At 34.9% G+C, this 21,583-nt stretch overlaps 1 protein-coding gene across 1 annotated transcript; it reads left to right on the top strand.

The window, feature by feature from the left end:
- Positions 1–75: 75 nt before the first annotated feature.
- LOC144438202 (LYR motif-containing protein 4-like) lies at positions 76–7,328 on the top strand. Its single transcript, XM_078127245.1, has 3 exons — positions 76–177; positions 5,643–5,763; positions 6,833–7,328. Exons 1-3 carry the CDS (start codon positions 98–100, stop codon positions 6,911–6,913), a joined length of 282 nt encoding a protein of 93 aa, XP_077983371.1. The 5' UTR covers positions 76–97; the 3' UTR covers positions 6,914–7,328.
- Positions 7,329–21,583: the final 14,255 nt, after the last annotated feature.

Raw genomic sequence — 21,583 nt, 5'->3', positions numbered from 1 at the left:
AATTGACATGCATTTTATAATTCAAAAACAACCAAGTTAGGGTGTTAATTGCAATGATCTCTGGGAACAAATCGGTAGCTCTCACAACACAGAAGTCATGGCATCGCGGACGAAAGTACTAACTCTGTACAAACAGATGCTACGAGAATCAAAGAAATTTACGGGTTACAATTATAGGTAAGCATCTATATTATTAGGCAAGTAGCATAATATCGGCTTTAGTGACCAGATATCGCCGCATGCGATGATGCACACGCGTGGTACCGTGTATGTGAATTGTGATGTAATTTAAACGCATGTGACTGTTGTTTTAAAACTGGTCCACGTCGCTCAATAAAAACTTACGTAAACATTTATTTTGTTTGATGAATATGATTTAAAGTAGCTTGTACACATTTTTCTCAGATCTAAAAGACAATCTTTACGCAGACCTGGCCATTCGAAAAGCGGTATTCTTAGTAAACCGATCGCGTGTAGCGCCATCATTGTCAGTAACTTGATTTTCTTTCTTCTTTTTTTTTGGTGGGGGGGGGGGGGGGGCTAATGAAATACATGGTGTGTTTTTTTTAAATTTTACATAATGATTTAACAATTTGCGGGAAAGTTTCTTTTAAAAATCGTATTTGATAAAAACGGAAAATCCGACAGTAGATTTTACATACTCATACCATTTTCCCAAAACATAATATACTTTATTTACTTGCTACTATTAACCAATTACAGTTTGTGTTTGTTGTCTATAGTTTTTTGGATGGACATATGATATATTGTGTTCTACCATCTTTGACCTGTAGTGATATTCCCTGTATAAATGACAATATAATTATTTTATTAATTTTACATGAAGAGATGTACCTTATCCCTGTTGCATTTATGTGTATGGTATGGGTAATGATAAACAAGTAATGATGTGCTTCAGTGTTGAAAACATGCATACATTATGCAAACTTTATGCAAATCACTGTTATTTATATGTAAATAATTATGCTAATTGGTCATCACCATGAGAACACTGACATGTATTTACAGAATTTTTTCAGAATTTTTCAAAATGTTTTTCAGAATTGAGATCACTAAACGTTTGATCTCAATAAAATGTTGTAATAAAACTTTGAGTGTAGTCTTCATTTCATTTAAAAGTGTGACTAGATTTTTTTTTAAATGCTCAAAAGAAACTGAAGTTAGTGACAAAGCACATCTTCTCTGCATGTTCTTTCCATTTACATGTTCTTCAGAAATAGGATACGTGTAGGCCAGATTTCAGGTTAATTTTTGACAGCAAGTGAAAGAACCTGCAATGTCATTCAGGCTATTAAAAGTAATGTGAGTCGTTGACTAATGTTCTGTTTTATAGGTCAAGAGGTTAATTCCCCAGATTACTGTAATAAACTGTTTTAGCACTTAATGTGTTTATAGTAATTAGAAGACACATTTCTTTAATTTATAGTGTATGTGTGTTGAGTAGTAATATGAAGTGTGTTTTGAAAGGTAGGAAATAAGCAAAATTTCAAAAAATGTTTATGATAGCTTTAATTAATCTCACAAAAATACCACATCTCCATTTAACTGAAATGAAAAATATTAAAGTATTTCATTTTATTTATTTAGTTATTTTTATTTATTTATTATTCTTTCTTCACAGGCAAGTCAACATTACACAATATTAATAATAATTAAAGTAACAAGTAACATGTACAATAGACTACAACAGGACAAAAAGACCATAAATATACCTGAAACACTAATGACAAACAAACAAATATAAATACAAAAAAAAAAGGAAAAAAAGGCAGTCGGTAAAGGGAATAGACAAACAGGTGGCAAGCTTATGATACCTTTGCCTCACAAATACTACAACTCTCTTTCCCTGAAATCAATCAACTACGTTCTAGCACTTAGCAATATTTTCTATATGCTGATAAGTATGTGTACATTCAGTTTGGTAGTTGCTACATGTATATGTATAATGAAACCCTAAACTGTAAGATTACTTGTTGTTTGCGTTCTGCATCGTGGAGTGCAAACAACGACAAATTGATCACTGTCTAAATGAAATGTATTCCATCTGAAAACATTATTATTAAGAATAGGAAATGACTAGAAGACGGCACTGCATCACAAAAAGTAATTTAGTATCTCAGCAGTATAATAATGTATACAGCTGTTAATCAAGCACACATCCCAGTAGACTTGGCAGATGAAATGAAGTACTATAATGACATTACTGGTAACATTATTAACTTACTCTTAGGCAATCACATCCTCTATTTTATCAAATTATTTGTAATTAAAATGACAAAATCAGGATTTATAGCGCAGATTGTGCAATATTAATAAATGTGTATTATCTGTAGGAAGGTTCAGGTACTTTTTAGGTACGGTATAAATATTTTTATATATTGTAAAATATTTATGGTTATAGACAAGAATACAAGAAAATGATACAAAATTGAAAAAATAAATTAGCATGTCAATATTCAAAGTGAAATATAGATGTGCATGTAATATACACGCCAATACATGTAGATGAATAATTAATAAGGTAGCTGTAAAGTAGTGGAATAACATTTAGCCTGTCCATACTACAATATCTGATTCGGATTTACCTATCCATACTTGTGGTTAATTCCTGATTCAGATAGAAGCCTACTCAGTCTCTGAGTGGTGGTTTCAATTTGGATCAGAGTAATTTGAATCAGATCGTGATCAGTTAGTACTGGTTTGGACAGGTACATGTACATGTGAGTACTCGAGTGAATTAGTTTGATGATAAGTAATCCGAATTGAAGCTGGTATATGTGTAGACAGGTACACTAATGTAATTCGTATGAAATCCATTGTTCAGTTTTTTTAGTGTAGACAGAAAGTAGATTTGATGCAGATTAAAGTGATCTGGATCGGTTGAATTTAGATTGGATCAGGATCAGATATGGACAGGGATATTTTCTGCATTCCATCAATTGGTAATTTCAAAGAAATGTGAAAATTAATCAGCAGTCTTCACCCCTTACCAGTTCTGCCAACATGCGTGAAATGCACAACTACTGCTTAGTGTGATATTTGTTAGTATTACTGAGTCAACAGAAACAGAAGTGGATTCCACCCTATCAAAGTGAAAATGATAAAATGCTAATATGCAGCTAAAAAATTCATGTTTTGTACAAATTCCCCACATTATTGTGTTTTCGAAAGTAACCTGAATTGTTTCGTGGTCTGAGGTTTCACTAAACATTTTGGATACCATTATAGAAAGGATTGACTTTTTTCTTGATCAAACATCATATGTACATTGCATCATAATTTGATATCTTTTAAAATCATTATTCATTTCAAATTGTAATTTTGCAAATATTTACGCACCTTATAATCTTCAGAATACACTATATATAAATCCTCACGGTCACTAATCCCATCACACTGTGTTTCACTATTTTGACAGAATCAAGATATAATCAAATATTACTACCCAATATTTGTCTTCATTCCATTCAGGAAATTATGTATGATTTGAGTTGCTATTGTCACTACAAATCATTAATTTCATAGAAAGTCAAACACTTTCTGTCCACAGAATCAAGGTATAGCTGGATATTACTCCACAATATTATTCTTCATTTAACTAAGAAAATACAAGAGAAGGTGTTTTGTCAGTAATTCCACTCAAAGTCAAACACTTAATGTCAGTACGTTGACAAAACCAGGACATACATACGATGTACATGGAAATAGGGTTATCCTAGCAGTAGCCTAGATACATGCAGTTTAAGCCATTCTCATCCATACAGTCATCTATCATTCTATATAAACACACTGCTCAGTTGCAAATTTATCTTTTCATGCTTTCATAATCATGATGCTTATGAAACCAATTCTAAACGCAAGATTTTTGATGTAAACAAACTCATAAATCTATTCAAAATAAGACAACTCTTGATTATATACACCTAGGTATATATTCTCTAGGTGTTTATATAATAGATTTCTATGAGAGTCAGGATATCTGGGACCTCTAAACTCGCCACTGCGCCAACTCTCATTACTTATAGCTTAAAGTCAGTCAAAGGTCACACAGAATACATGGATTTGAATATAGGAATTCATCACAATATATTGTATACACGTTATTACTTTCTCATTTATAAAAATACCTGAACTGCAGTCATTGCATCATAAATCAGACTTCTGTCATATGATATATTCAAAACAAGACTACTACAGTCTTTGATGTTTAAAAATGTCACTCAGGTTATTTTTTTGAACTCATAATTGTGTTATCTTCCTCATAAAGTCAAAGGCCATTTGTTATACATAACCAATGATAGCTTGAACACAGCTATACTTGAACATGGCAGTTAATATTAAATTACTAAGATAAAGCAAGGCGTACATGGTTCGCTTGATTTCCCTCTGGTATTACCAGAAAATCAAAGGTTTTGCACGAGAAAGAGATGCACATAATCCAGATGTGAAAATTTTTCAGCATTACTTTTTGCTCGAAATAGTATATGAAGAATTATTTCTTTTATTCTACTTACATGTACAAATAAATATATATGTTGATATACATGTGTGTATTATGACAAGTTTACACACATGCAGTTACTCTCAAATTTTAATGTCATGACAATTTCAAAAGGTGGCGTAGTTATGTTATCGACTTGTTCATTTAATTTATCTAAATGTGATGGTGTAAATCTCCTGGTTACTAGTGATTCTGTAAGAATAACAAATAGAGATTAGCCAGTCTCTATGGTTACAATCATCATTTATGATTATTAGCATTTTAGTCCATTTATTCGATGCAATTATTTTTCTTTTTTTAGATTTTATCTTCATGATGACGATTTTCATATATGAGACAAATTGCTGCATTCTGCTACAGTATCATTATCAATAATTCAGTAATAATTATATGAGTAAAACGTCTACAATTCTAACCTCTCTGTACCCTTTGACAGGCCATGCAGTTTGCTGCAGTAATTAGTCAAAATCTATATTGCAAAGAGGTTTAACAAATTAATAATAACAATAATAATAACTTTATTGCCAGAAATTATAGGCTTACAAAATACTATAAATTTATCTACAAATGTACAAAATATCAAAATGTACAAGTCAATGAACAACAAAATAGACAATGTAGAGAATTACAAAATAAATTTATGACTAGGACCACAAAAATAGATGTTATGAACTAGTTGAGCTTGTGGCCCCAAAGAAGAACTCAGTGTGATTATGCAGTGCATTGTGTCAGACCGACAGCTTGGAAAATAAAAAGGATTCATTTGAAAATAAAGTGAAAACAGAAACAATAAAGAAATTAACTTGAAAAAAGATGATGTTTAAAAAAAATGCAGTTTAAAAATGATAATCTTCTAAAGAACAGGCTGAAAATGACTGGAAAAGGACAAGACAATTGTACTGAAATCTTTCTAATCCAGCAATGAAGTATCCAGGGAGTAACATTAACATTCTGTACCTTACAGCGGAACTATACCGTGTGTGCCTCCAGGCTAGAAAGGAAAAAACATGGCTAAGCTTTCACCAATGATACATTCGTTCTTTGTATTCCCTAACATCCCTGGATTCTTTAATGACATATTACTCACTTAATAAACCTGTTGATTTGTGTCTCTCCCCAGGACATATGCAGTAAGAAGGATACGGGATGCATTTAGAGAAAATAAGTCGCTCACAGACAGCGATCAAATTACTCAACTTCTAGTCAAAGCAGAGGAAAACCTAGCAATTATCAAGAGACAGGTGAGGATTATCGATATGCTGTTTAAATTTACAACTAAAGTGAAACACTAAGTTTTTATGAGATTTCAGCTTTTTATAGCACAGTATGTGAAGGTCAGTTGTGGGTTTTTACATGTACTTGTGGTAACTGTATTAACAGTATAAATTAAACATATTTTTGTGAAACCACTTTACTGAATTTCAGAGTATGAAGTCTTTGTATTTCTGTTTTAGCATTTGATGATGTTTGACATCAGTGGTGAATTATTAATTGTCTTGTTTTTTTTCTATAAACATATCTTTATTTGTTTTAAGGTGCATTTATCAATGTTTTTACTACAGTTTCAGAACCATAGTAACAGGGATGGGGCCTAACAGGAGAGGGAGGCTTGTAACAGGGAGGGAAGCCTACATTGTAAAAAGAGGGAGATATCTAATGACAGAGAGATGGGGGGGGGGGGAACTAATAACAGATGGAGGGGTGGGATCTAGTAATAGCATGAGTTGAACCTAGTAATTGAGGGAGGAAGGCTAGTAACAGGGAGAGTAGGAACAGAGGGAGGGGGACCGAGTAACAGAAGAAATAGTCTGGATTCCAACGTGGTTTCTAACTAAAAAGGTGTAAATGGTAACGATACTGTATAGGAACTAGACTATAAAAGAAGGGACCTAGTAACAGAAGAAGGGGAACCAAGTAATTGAGGGACAAACCTAGTAGGGGGATTGAGTAACAGTCGGTGAGGGGGGGGGGGATACTAAGTAACAAAGGGTGTGTTGTGGGGATATGGATAAATTTGTTGAACATTCAGTTACAATTTGATATGGAACTGAAAAACCGTGTTAAATTTTGGGTACTCTCTCTGTATCCTTAACAACAGTGTGATTTATTAAACCAATGTTTATTTCATAAAAAGAGAGTAGAATGGTTTACTACAGGGTACAATAATTCGTCTATCTTAGAGGGTACTTTACAAGAATCATAGCAGTAGAAGTAATAACAAACAGGAATAAATCTATCAACCAATGATCTTTTTTTTATACATGTAGGATCAGAAATTGTTGTTATCAGATTGATTTCTTTTCATTACAGGTTGTTATAAGTCAGTTATATTCTGAGCCAAGGCTTGTTATAGAGGTTCCCAAGTCACCGACAAGTGAAGGGAGTCAGTAGTAGACATTATTTATTGATATTTTTGTTCTGGTGCTATAAATGCTGAGACTATGCAGTGTAATGGACAGCAATGGTACAGTGTTGGATGTAATCTTTGCATGGAATGGAATGAAATGTAGACCATAGATGTCATGTATGGTGACAAACAAGTTTGGATGGAATGTAAACCACCTGAGTCCCTTTTTGTGCTGATGATACATTTCAGATGAGATGAAATTTATGGAGGCTTTAATGATTCTGCACTCTGGCATGTTCAGCCATTTTGCTGAGTTTCATCGATATAGATTTGACATTGTTATATCATAGAACTGCATATCTATGAATCAACTAGAGTGCTGTTGAAGAAAGAGAATTGATTTTAGTTTTCCTTCACTACAATGTACATGTATGCTGAGAATTGATTGTTATCTTCACATTTACCCCGGTCTCTTATTTATGAAAATTATTATTTGTTGTTCAATATTTGTAAGAAAAACTTAATTTTGAATGTTAATTTTTAGAAGTTTGAAATTGAAATAAAGCTATCTTTATGTCATATCAATTGAAAAACAATAAATTAGCATGTCAATTAAACCTGCCCTTTTCAGTAAACAGCGCCCTCTAGTGGTATTGCTGTCATACATACTTAGGTCACAAATGAGGCTGAAAGACACTTGACATTAAGTTTTACAGAAGGGAGATTCTTGAATGAATATGCATGAAAAGTTACCCAATCTGTGCTCAAATCAGATTGTGCCATTGGATGTTATATTTGAAAGAGATTTAATTTAGGTGAATTTGAAATCTGGTGGAAGTAGGACTTAAAATGTATGTATGAACTATCTGGTTTGTTCTTTTGCAAACATCAAAAACGGGGCTATATCAGTCTGAGTCATTGATTTGGAAAGTTGTAATTCACCCCAGGAATGTTACCATGGTAATGAAGAAAATGTTAATAAAGTGATTTTCTTGCATCAAGGAAAACTTACCATGAAAACTTGTTACCTTGACGTCATCCTAACAGAGATTGATATGTGTATTTGTACATACTCTACTGCCTCTAATGATAGTTGAATTTTGTTGTTGTGAGTCAAAATGATAAAAAATGGCATTTTTTGTGAGTCACCACATCGTAAGAGATAGGGGAACAACAAATTTTGGTGTATCACTAGAAATTGTGTGTGTCAGTGGTGCGTCAAATTGGGTTAGAGGGCATACTGGAGTACTCTCTTTAAGTTATACTCTGTCAACTCGACATAGAACACTCATACAGTTCTATCTTGCCTCAAATTCTAGCTTACACAGTATGGTAAACATGCACTCCAATGCATTCCAGTGCAAATATTAAAGTATATTTCTACCTCAGCAGTAATGATATCAACTTGTTGACTTTTGTGTACAACATTCTTTCGCAACACATCAAAACTTTGTTATTATTTTGTTATTGTTGTCAATTGTTTATTAGTTTATGTTTTGAAAAAAATGAATTCATCTTACAGATAGCAAGTAAACAATATGTGTGATATTTGTTATGAGAACAAAACAGGTTTCAATGTAAAGGTTTTAGACAAGGTGAATTGTATAAACAACTTTTAGTTTCCATGAATCATTCCAACAGATTTCTTGAGAAATTGAGGTAGATTTGAATAAAAAAAAGTCTCAAATGTTTAAAACAACTTCGGGTTACATGTATATTATATGTTACGCTTATCCTGACGAATTGTGCATCTCTCTCTCTCTCTCTCTCTCTCTCTCTCTCTCTCTCTCTCTCTCTCTCTCTCTCTCTCTCTCTCTCTCTCTCTCTCTCTCTCTCTCTCTCTCTCTCTCTCTCTCTCTCTCTCTCTCTCTCTCTCTCTCTCTCTCTCTCTCTCTCTCTCTCTCTCAGTAACCTTACACTTGACGCTAAACTTCGTAAATGTTCTGATAATTTCATCAATCAGCAGGGCAGTTAAAAACCAGAGACTTCAAATATTTTGACGACTAACAGCCATCTTCATCTGGAATGAAGTCGTAACCCAAAAGAGATCACGACCTCAAGCCTAAGGTGGTACGGTGTAAATGTTATAGTTGTACCGGTCACAACCACAACCCCCGGCAACTTCGTGTAAAAGTAAACAGCGCCCTCGTTCGTGTCTCTGTATCTGCAAACAAGAGCACAATGGGGAGGGTTTATTAATTATAACAAGACGTTACATTATATTATTAAAAGTATAAACTATAATTTTATATGCGTCTACTTTCAAGAGTCACGTGTTAAATGACGGAACTCCAATTAAGATATTTGACCCAGGTAATGTCTTGTATTATCAACCCAAAAGTTGAATCTCTCACAGAACGCCTTACATTGAAAGACTGTGCCAGCATGCGAAAGTATTCAATCTTAAAGCAAAACACAAGTTTGCTCTTAATAAGAAGAATAGTATGCAGAAAGGTGAAAGGGGCAAGGTTGAACTAGATAAGGGGACACCTACAAACCACGTGTCTAGCGAAAGTTTAAAAACAGACTTAGTGTAAAAACATGAGGCATACATATAATTTGGGTCATATACTAGTATATGTGTCAATGTGCTAACATTTTGTAACCGTGCCATGAACCATATAGGTCGATGTCCATTGAGGTAATTCGCCTCTCGCTCTTATTACAAACACATGAACATTTGTCAACCGACTTATTTGGTCTAGTTATGTCACGTGACAGTGGTTTGACAGATCATAGAAGTATCACAATCCCCCCAAAAAAGTAACACACACGGACTTGTTTTGGACTAAGTTTATAACGTGTGTCGCCTACTAAATTGCTACAACTACTTAAATTTTGTCTCTGTCTGTCTATGTTCGTCTGTCTGGCTGTCTGTCTGGCTGTTTGTCTGTCTGTCTGTCTGTCTGTCTGTCTGTCTGTCTGTCTGTCTGTCTGCCTGCCTGTTTGTTTGTCTGTCTGTCTGTCTGTCTGTATGTCTGTCTGTCTGTCTGTCTGTCTGTCTGTCTGTCTGTCTGTCTGTCTGTCTGTCTGTCTGTCTGTCTGTCTGTCTGCACTCTCATTGTAGACACATAACATGTTATAAGCCTATATACATGTACCATGTCTTTGTGATTGATGGGCAATGTTTGCTTTCAAAAAGTACTATCATCAAAGCTTCCGCTAGCCACCACAAGTGTGAGAACATCGTACTAAATAAATATGTCTGAAATACCCAATGTCTACATCATCAACTTTTTTCGTGTCACGTAAAACACGTACATGCAGTTGATTATTTTACGTGAGGGTCTGAGCGTTGTCCCTCATTTTAGGAAAACAGCGCAGATATAATGTGTAATTGATCTAAGGGTAAACTATTATAGTGCAAAACTAACAGGAAATCACATCAACTCTACTTGAGATTCTCCGATGACTGTATTCAGTATTTTCCAACTCATAATGACTATTGGCGACGTGCAGAAAGGATGGATGTCAATGGCGTCCTTGTACCACCTTTTACGTCATTAAGTTATGTTGATTAGGTTGCGTGCTTTCAAGTTCTAGGTGTTTACTAGAACGAACATTGTACATGTACCCACACTGTCAGTGATTTCATTCAGATAGCCTGATGCGTAGGAAAATATCGATATATGACACTTTGTCAAATGCTACAGACATGCTGTAAACACTTTGTACAGCCATACAATAGACACTGTAACACTTTGTACAGTAGATGCAATATGTAACACTTTGTACGGTGGTACATCCATGCAATAGATCACACTTTCGACAGTGTTACAACCATGCAATAGATAACACTTTTACGGTGTTACATCCATGCAATAGATAACACTTTGTACAGTGTTACAGTCATGCAATAGATAACACTTTGTACAGTGTTACAACCATGCAATAGATAACACTTTTTACGGTGTTACATCCATGCAGTAGATAACACTTTGTACAGTGTTACATCCATGCAATAGATAACACTTTGTACAGTGTTACATCCATGCAATAGATAACACTTTGTACAGTGTTACATCCATTCATTAGATAACACTTTGTACAGTGTTACAGCCATGCAATAGATAACACTTTTTACGGTGGTACATCCATGCAGTAGATAACACTTTGTGCAGTGTTACATCCATGCAATAGATAACACTTTTACGGTGTTACATCCATGCAATAGATAACACTTTGTACAGTGTTACAGTCATGCAATAGATAACACTTTGTACAGTGTTACATCCATGCAACAGATCACACTTTGTACAGTGTTACAGCCATGCAATAGATAACACGTTGTAGTGTTACAGGCATGCGATAGATGACACTTTGTACAGTGTTACAGCCATGCAATAGATAACACTCACTTTGCAGTGTTACATCCATGCAACATATCACACTTTGTACAGTGTTACAGCCATGCAATAGATCACACTTTGTGCAGTGTTACATCCATGCATTTTGTGCAGTGTTACAGCCATGCAATAGATCACACTTTGTGCAGTGTTACATCCATGCATTAGATAACACTTTGTCCAGTGTTACAGTCATGCATTAGATAACACTTTGTCCAGTGTTACAGCCATGCATTAGATAACACTTCGTACATTGCTACAGTAAGTACTAGTAATGCACACGTACAACCCAGGGTACGTACCGTCCATCCCACTTCTCTCCAGTTGTAGCCGCAATTACTAGTAATGTACACGTACAACCCAGGGTACCGTCCATCCCACTTCTCTCCAGTTGTAGACGCAATTACTAGTAATGTACACGTACTACTCAAAATGACAAAGCGGATAAGACATCAAAAAGAACGACTCTCATTTCAATTCCACATATATAGTGTTATCTCTATATGAGTGTAAATCATGACCTCCTAGGTCTTAAATCGATGAACCAGATTAGCTTTAATCACTGATTTCACAATTGCCTACTAGAACTATAAAATGCCTGTGTCAATCAAAGGTAGTTGATATGTATGCTATTAGTAGTGTGTTGTTCTTTGAATTCACATGTTAAATTTTACACCTGCGGTCTATATAAGTTAACTTAAGAAACTAAATTCATTCAGTTATGTAAAGAAGAGGAGTGAAATGGTTCGGTTTCTAGCACATATACACGTAAAGACTACAACATCGACAATACACAAATAGACAGACATATACATATAATATACCTACATGACAAAAAGGATAAGAACTATCCAGTATATAAACAAAAGATTATTACATACCTGCACTCCAACATCTGCGCATATATACTTACTCAAGAAATAGAGTGATGATATTTAGTATTTCAGAGAGTGTATGTCAACAAGAAATTTTAAACCAGCCATGTGTTACCCCCCGGTGTGTGAGCTATTTTGGTGTTTAATTTCCATACACCGTGTACTGATACTCTGAACCGGAATGCTTGTAATTACAGGAACATGTCCGACAGTCTGTTTACCTACATAGGCATAGCTGCCCTGGTAATAACACTAAATGGAAACGTGTTCACCACGTGCCCATTCTGTCAACGTCGGAATTCTTGGTTACCATGGAAACACAGATAATGTGATATTGGTCATATTGTCATTCGTATGCACAAGGGATGAGTATCATTTCCGATATCAAATTATGTCTTCAAAACACTTTGTAGAGCAATGCTCGGTTATACATATATTATCTCTTTGCAGATTATGTCCTAAATCCTGAATTCGTGGAATTTGTTGCACTGTTTTTTACGTAAGCTTACTGTGATACAGTAATGATAACAGAATATTTATAGTCTGTCTTATTTTCACAAGGAATATATCAGGATCCTCTCTGTTTTCAAATAATTTAAAATCTGCAACAGTTCTAGCCCTTTAGCATACTATCACATACTATCTGATACTAAAGGTCTCTGCGTGCGTTGAAGTAATTACAATTTTCTGCTCAACCAAACTGTCTCATTGTAAATCGTGCAACAGTTCATGTCTACGTTTTCGTTTGCGATGTAATGACCGCATGATTGTAAGTAGTCGTTTAATTAATTGCTTCTTGCCGTATTGGATGAGGAGAGACGAGCTCTATTTTGCGATGAGAGAAAGATTCTCTCTGGATTTAGTAGTCATTTGCGTCTGCTCTGTACACAGGTTGCACAGCATGGTGTTATGGAAAGAAAGAACAATGACTCGTATCTACTTTGCATAGTTCATCTCAATCCAGGTTCCACGGATTGCAGGCAATTATATCTAAATCATTCCAACTCTGTTATCAGATACATTTCTCTTTCTAAAAATGCACTTTTGTCATGATCGCATACATATGATTCGAATCATTTGTCAAATTTGGTGATAATGATGACCAATAAACCATAGACTTTGTTGCATTGGATGTGCCGACAAAGCAAAACCTAGTTATGGTGAGATTGTGTGTTCTGAAGCTAGCTGTAACTGATACATACTTCACGAAGTTCTTCTTCAATGACCCTAGCCCTACAATTGTGCAAAGTTACTGGTAATATGAACTAGACAAGGACATTTTAAAATGATAAAGCGAAAGTGAAGAACGTACAGAATATATAAAAACGTCAGTTTTTGAACAATATTTGATTATGTCATACATAATTATTTACTTTTAAATTGGCCTGATTGTTTTCTGACAAAACAAATATTTAGGAAATTTATTCGTATGAATTAATTGTCCTTGACATCATGGATACAAATATCTCATATGTAACCTAGGAATGGTACACTACATTACTTCATTTCTTTACAAGTAGACTATAATGACAAAGTCCTCAAAAACACTCAATGGAACGGAATGTCCTTAATGCGCTGTTATTTGCCGAGGTATATTCAGACCGTGTGCATTCCACGCTGGTAAAGTGGAATGCCTCTCGAAAACTAAAATCTCAAACTTCTGCTAAAAATTCCTACCCATTCTGAGTTAAAATCAAGAAAACATTTAGGGTTAACCTTGCGAATGTTTAAAATAGAAGTCAAAATGTTATCAAAATTAACGCATTTTAGAATCCAATATGGCCGGCGCCGAATACGGTAGCTCTAACTAGATAAGTCTTATGTCCTTATTTCATAAACACCCTCAACTGTGGGAAATATCAGTTTGTCGATTACCTTGAAAACAAGATGGTGATTCCCAAGTTTCTTTTATCATTTAAAAAGAATCAGGAATAAAGTTTGGAGAGCTTTGAATAAATTTGATTTTCACGGGAAATTGGTCCCCATGGCACATTCTACTTTTTGAGAAAAAAATAATGTTCTGGACACAAGACAGTCTGTAGCCGCGTTTATTAATACATACCTGAATTAACACGACATGTCAGAGGTAAGCAAATTTACTCGAGTGTGACCCCGCTTTTTAAAACAACAACTTTATGGGTGTCTAGATTAATAAATAGCCCAGTAATTCTCATGGTCATTTGGCATGGCGCGATGAAAAAGGACGTTGTCCCTGTTTCATGATTATGTATGACCTACGCTGATCATGAATTAATTTTTCATACTAGGTGTAATGAAGTGAGAGGAGTGATTTGTACATTCAAAGTCAGAGAAAAGTCAATAACACTAAAGAGGATGAACAATAGATAAATCAGTGTATCAATTGTTGTAATTACTGTGACGATTTTGTTAAAGTACAACATCAAAAGATTCTGTGGTAAAAATAAGTTGTTTCCAAAACGACATTACTATACTCACCATTAACTTAACTGAAAATATTTTTTTAACCTGAGTATCAAAATTAAATTTATTATAAATGCTAGGTTTTCGTCACAAGATTCTTAAATTATAGTATAAAACTGCAATCATATCATTCCCTAAAACACAACATTACTTTGTATCGAATTCATAAATGAATATTTTCACTGGCGAGATCATCCATCAAACTGTGCTCTGTTTGCAGACTTGGAGGGAAAAAAACAGAACATCCTTTCGCTACCCTCTGTCTGCTGATATACAGTCCATCACAATAATGCAGGCTACATATCTAACCAAAGTATGGATTTTGCTAACCGAGGTTGTACGGAAGGGTTGGCGGCGGAAGAGTTCGACCTTGAGAGGTCGTAAGCCACACTATAAATTAGGCTATTCCCCTGCATATCAATACACAGATATTAAGGATTATATTGCTCTTTATGCATACTGAATTCCACGAGTTCCATGGTGTTACGTCCCATGTTCCCTTGATGTGTAACAGACATGTTATGTAATGAAAACCTTGACGATACTATTCACTTTTTGTCCCAGGTAAATTGATTCCAGACCGTATTGACAATTCAATTAATCATTTTGCTTTAGATCATTAAACTCGGGAGGTCACCATACCGTGACTGAGAACCGTGGATTCTTTGCTTGTATAGGGTTGCTGAACTTATGCACACACACACACACACACTTTTTTGACTGAAAAATGCAACATCAAAATAAAGCTAAGATATACAGGAGTCAGTCCATAACGTATAGAACATATTCAAAAAAGAATCTCTTCGCGTATGTCATTTTAAAACGTACGTCTTTTTCAACATTCTTGGTAAAATTGTTTGATGTGTGTTAATATGACAATTTAAAAGTGTTCTTGCGTCTTTGAGTCCACAAGATGCATCTGTTTGATACACCAAAACTATTGAAATAATACTCTTAACGGAGTGTAACATGAAACGAAGTTTTGGTTATATGTTTAATGTGTAGTTAAAGCGATTAATTGAGTGAAACTTTGAAATAATATGTACATCAACGATGTGTCGAGTTGAGTAGCAAAATATGAAATATCCATACTTGTAAAGAAAAGATAATGATTTAAATTGCGGAAATATCTTACTTTTATTTATTTTTTTTAATTCACCGTTGCCATGGAGTTGCTGTCCTGCCGTTCAAGTTGATGTTTCGTCGTGTCACATTAATTAATTATGTTGTTGAAATGTTGGTGAAATCTTTGGACTTTGTCGGAAGGGAAAAGAAGATAACAAATTAACATAAACCCGATTAAAGGTTTAACACATGCAACTGTTGTACAAAATATCTCGATTAATATTCATGAATTCATTGATGAACGCCATTAGTGAAAGACTAGATGACAATCTGAGACCACAGGGAGTAGGAAGCATGTGATTAGTGATTTGATTTTCATTTATTTTTAATTTATTCATATTTTTAACGTCGCGTTCTCCCTTTCCCTGGCCAGTGTTCTGTTCCGGCAAAATATTCACTCTTACTAAATAAAGACATCTTGTCCATTTTTGATCTTCACACTTATCCAACTGAAAATGTATTTAATCTTATAATTACCACTTAGGTGTCAGTTACAATAACATTTTACCTTGCATCTTGACTTCTGATAGATTATCACTCCAAATGAACAATGAATCATGCATACCACCAAAAAATAAATAAATAAACTTATGAATAGTTGGAGCTATCGGAGGGCGTATGATTTTTCAGTGGTGTCATTTTGGTAAATATCGTGAGGAGTTGGTGTGTGAACTGGAATTTTAGCAATGACAATTTTCTTCACTGAAAAAGATAAAATTGTGTAAAACATGGCCACCCTTTCAGTTACTATTGACTGCCCCTTAAATACCTCAACGTTAGGAAATAATTTCGTTCACGTTCACACAACGTTAATGCTATCAAACATTTGAACCACATCGTATGTACACACATCTATACAATGTAAACACGTGTTCTTTTGAAAAAAAACCCCGTACAGAATGAAAAGACATCAGTCCGCATAAAATATTTATGACAGTGTGTATATTTTTTTCTGTCCTTTTAACGAGCAAGTGGCACATATATTTACCATGCATACAAGTTTATATATAACATCAATGGCCAGGGATGATATCGTTTAGCATGGAATCGCCAAGGTAATAATGTAATCTATAACTAAATCCAATTGACGTATATAGTACTGTGTCACGTCAACTATCGCGAGATTTGAATGCTTGGACACTGGGTTCAACCAACGGTTATCAGGCTATGAAGTCAATGTCCCAATAAATTAGATATTCGCCTCACGTTACGTAGTATTCATACGACCTTGGCGTCTTCTTCGCAACGGCATACATCTGTTAGACTGCCAAGGAATTTGGTTGTATCCTCCTTAATTAATGATTTCGAATACCATCGTGTGGTACGTGTGGGCGTTCTATTCCATCCATTTATTAGCCCCATCTACACGTAGGTCGCCCTACCTGAGGCAGTCCCAAGTCCTACCTGAGGTAGGATAGATTTGTGTCTACACGTAGGAAGGTTACAGTGGAGATGTCGCGCCTTCCGTCCTGACAGTACATAGGACGAAGTCAGGAGGGTTTCAGGAAACCTCGCAAAGGTGTCCTAAGTCAGGACAGTTTCAGGACAGGTTCAGGACGTGTTTACGTCTACACGGGCTTCAAACTATCCTGAATCCTACCTCAGGTAGGATATTTACTGCCGTGTAGACGGGGCTATTGATAGTGAGTGATCGCGAAACACACATCCTGCTACAAAACTGGATAGATTTTAACAAAATAATATTAATAAAAGAAAAAAGATGGAAAACAATATTTGCATCCTACCTGCGGCATTTAATACTTAACTCGTTGTTTCAATTTAACACTGGGTCACACAACGGTGTAATTACGGGTAAAATATTGACATGGTCATGAAAGTCCCACAACATACAGTAAATAGCCTTAGTCAGTCTCTCTCCATCAACAGGCAATCACATTGATGCTTGCGTCATATGACTTACTGTGGTGTCCATGTGAATGCAAATTCGACTCTAGTCTTGATTTAGACCACCTACGACGCCACGAGAGACATAATGATAACTCTATAGCGCTATCGACACACTATGCCAAAACCTATTTACATCATTTCTCTATGGCATGGACCTATAACGACGGGTTGGGTTAGGTTAGGCTAGGCTAGGCTAGACTAGGTTAGGTTATGTTCAGTTAGGCAAGGGCAGGCCAACCCGTAACCTGCATTGAGTTAACAGTCTGAGAATTGTTTTATCAGAGAAACATTTGTTCAATTCACCATGATGCTTTGATAACTTACACATTTTCAGGTATATAATTACATTTATATTTTGTGTATTGGTTTTTTTAAAATTTCAATTTTATTATAAAGTTTTCAAAAGTAACTGGCTCAACTTTATTCCGTCACCCTGAACTGCTTGTATTAATATAGAAAACAACTGCTATGTTCGATTATGATTATGGAAATGACACAATTCTTGCCATGAACTGTTTTGACTACGACAGTATCCAACTGGTGAAAGGTGAACTGTAATCCATTCAATCTTTCCTGTTCGTCTTCGTTTTAATGGCTGAGTCGTGACAGATCTTAGAGACTTTGTATTCAAACGAACTGTACCGGTGTTACACATCAAGACTAACGAGTGTGTTTGGTGAATAGACTTTGATGTATAACAACGTTTCAATATCTGTCACTGTAGTAAGCCATTGATCGATCTCATGTACATTTGTTCATTTAAAGGTACTGTATATTTGACCCAACACCATTATAATATAGTTTTTTAAACAGTCCTCCAAGTTATAAAGGATTCTGAAGAATACTTATGCCTCGTGTTACATTTTAACTCTGTCTGAAGAAGCCATTATAACATTTCTCATGTTATAATTGATTCTAGAATAGTAATTTATTGATTTATACATTGTTCTACATCACATCACAAATCTTTTAGTCCGAACAAATCATTCAATGTCATACTTCTGGATCAAGTAGCTTTACAGTATATATTTGATACTAATTGCTTTGGTAATTCATTCCGTTCAATTTTCTCTCCGTACGACAACCCAAAATGGGCATTACATACATACATACATACATACATACATACATACATACATACATACATACACACATACACACACACACACATACATACATGCATACATACACACACACACATACATACATACATACATACATACATACATACATACATACATACATACATACATACATACATACATACACATACATACACACACATACATACATACATACATACATACATACATACATACATACAGACATACAGACAGACAGACAGACAGACAGACAGACAGACAGACAGACAGACAGACAGACAGACAGACATGCATGCATGAATGTATATATTAGAGTCTTGATTTCATTAAGAATGTGTGCTGCTTTTACGCTCTTTTATTAATTCACTTAAATTAATTTTGTAAAATGTAACGCCTGTGTATATCTCGGTCTAACGATAACACCTCATACCATTGTGTACTTTCCTCTCAATACGTATATAAAATGGCCAGTCACTCAACTTTGTATGGCGGTTGCTGTCATTTGAAAATAGAACATTAGCTTTCTTTTTAATTTAAAGCAGTGCGCAACAGGATATGATGTTCAGTACTCCATTATCTTAGTTTGCCAGCCAATTAACATGGCTGTCTCCTGTTGGTCATTGTCGGTATACAAACGACATTAATGTACATTACGGACTGCGTATACCTTACAAAGGAAATTATGAGAAGACACTTACAGATGACATGTTCTCACTCTCTTTCTCTCTCGTACAGAGATGGGGAGAGAGAGAGAGAGAGCGAGAGAGAGAGAGAGAGAGAGAGAGAGAGAGAGAGAGAGAGAGAGAGAGAGAGAGAGAGAGAGAGAGAGAGAGAGAGAGAGAGAGAGAGAGAGAGAGAGAGAAAGAAATGGAAAGGAAGTGGGGAAAATAAGGGGAGAGACAGTTGGGTGTATTATGAAATATATTGCGTTGTGTATTAATGTTGAGATACCTCCAGACGAAATACTGCATCTTGTATTTAGGTGATCATGTATCGCTTTCAAGCATAAAACAATACCAAATAGCATCGTTGTACGTTTCCGAACTGAGAGTAAAACTTCCAGAATAGGAAATGAAATGAGAACAGTTACTACTAAATAAGTGGAAAAGAGGAACAGGAATAGGGAAATGGAAAAGTAGCAAATGGTCCACGTCACATATCGCTTAACATTATTGAAAGTCGTGAAAGATACAAGATAACAGTACTAACAATACACGCTTTACTAAGTAGCAGCTGCCCGTGACATCTATCAAGGGTTGAATTAATGGATTGGCTTATCATTTCAGATTGCATACCAATATCAGTGTTATATTTTAGTCTATGCAGTGTATACGTAGAATGAAGCTAAATATCATGGCTATACATCAGTAACAATACATTGTGTTCTACTCTTTTTTACCATGATTACATAAACTTGTCTCTGTGTACGTAAGCATAAGTGAAAACCTACCTGCAAATATGTATTACGTATGAAAAGTCATTATAGTTTATAGCCAATCATGTATTCCATACGAGACTTGAAAGTAAATACTCAGGGAAAAAGAAATTGCAGAAGAGGTAATACTGACGTCCATTACACATGTATTCTAAATAATAATAAAATATCCGGTTATTTAAAGATTAAGTTTTTTTGAAGGTCATGGTCATGTCAAGATGATTTTAAGAGATGTACGTAAAGGAAATACAACGAGGTGTGTTTCCTACTAATACCACATCTCCTTTTGTGGTGACGACTTGGATCATCAGACTCCACTCTCATCTCTTAATGTCATATATACACTCGCATTCATATTCAAACCCGGTCAGAGTGTCGGAATATCATTATATCGTAGTTTTTTCCCGCTTTTATTATCAATTAATTATCCCTACATTTTGTTTATTTCATCACTGAACGTTAGCAGTTTGAGAGGTGAAGACGGCGTTAGCAGTTCAAGTGCTAAAGAGTAAATGTAACTGATACGAAAAGAGAGAATTTGCAATATTTTGATAAGAAAAGGTATAATTGCAAAACTGTATTCAAAGGGAAATTTATTCCTATACGATTGAGATATATACTCCTCAAATAAACTAATCAGGCTGTACAAATGCCACACAAAAGATACTTTTACCATGAAAACAATAAAAAAAATAACAATTTCTATCTTTGAGTGTAGAAGAATATAATAATTGGCTGAATTTTAAAGGTTTCACGGAGAGATAGAAAACTGGCAACATAACGAAACATTGCATATCAATGCATGACATGTTGTCTGTATGTATTGAGAGGAATCTTCGATGTTTAGCCACTGCAGTACCAAACACTCTCATAAGAAAAGTATAGAAATGAAATGCTCTCCTCTCTAGGACCTTCTTGAACCAGGAATAAATTTTGTTACCATTTGAAATATAGTCATATTCAAATTAGTTTTAATAAATAAAAGTGTCTTGAATATTGAAGGCGATGGATTACGTCCTCAAAGTGTTTAAAGTAATCTCAATAGAATGTGCTATCTTAAGACTCATCACCAAAGCTCCTCATTAGTAATTTCAGTGGTTGGTCCTTTAAACATTATAGCTTTTGTAATTTTCATGAAAAGCTTTCAGACAAAATGATTAAATGACTGGATAACTGATAAAAGCTAGGGCGATTATGTGTTGCTGATCAGTATGCTATCGTGTAACAGTGCAGGTCACAAGGAAATATCCGGGATAATGGAGAAATTGACCCCTTGTGAAATGCACTGAAATTAGTTTTCGGGTGAATGTCCGTTGTATTTTAGCTTCAGTGAAGAGAATTACCATGTTCTTTAGTGTGCTTTAGGATACAAACACAAATGATTCAAATTCTTTGGGTGCTATAATTTTTGCTTTGGACACAGAATAGCACATCCGGCGTAATAGCAGCACGTCAAATTAGATTTTATCATTGGATAAAA

Source organism: Glandiceps talaboti, chromosome 7, assembly GCF_964340395.1.
Source record: "Glandiceps talaboti chromosome 7, keGlaTala1.1, whole genome shotgun sequence".
NCBI lineage: Eukaryota > Metazoa > Hemichordata > Enteropneusta > Spengelidae > Glandiceps > Glandiceps talaboti.
The sequence above is the reverse complement of the archived record's forward strand: the minus strand, read 5'-3'. Positions and strand labels throughout refer to the sequence as shown.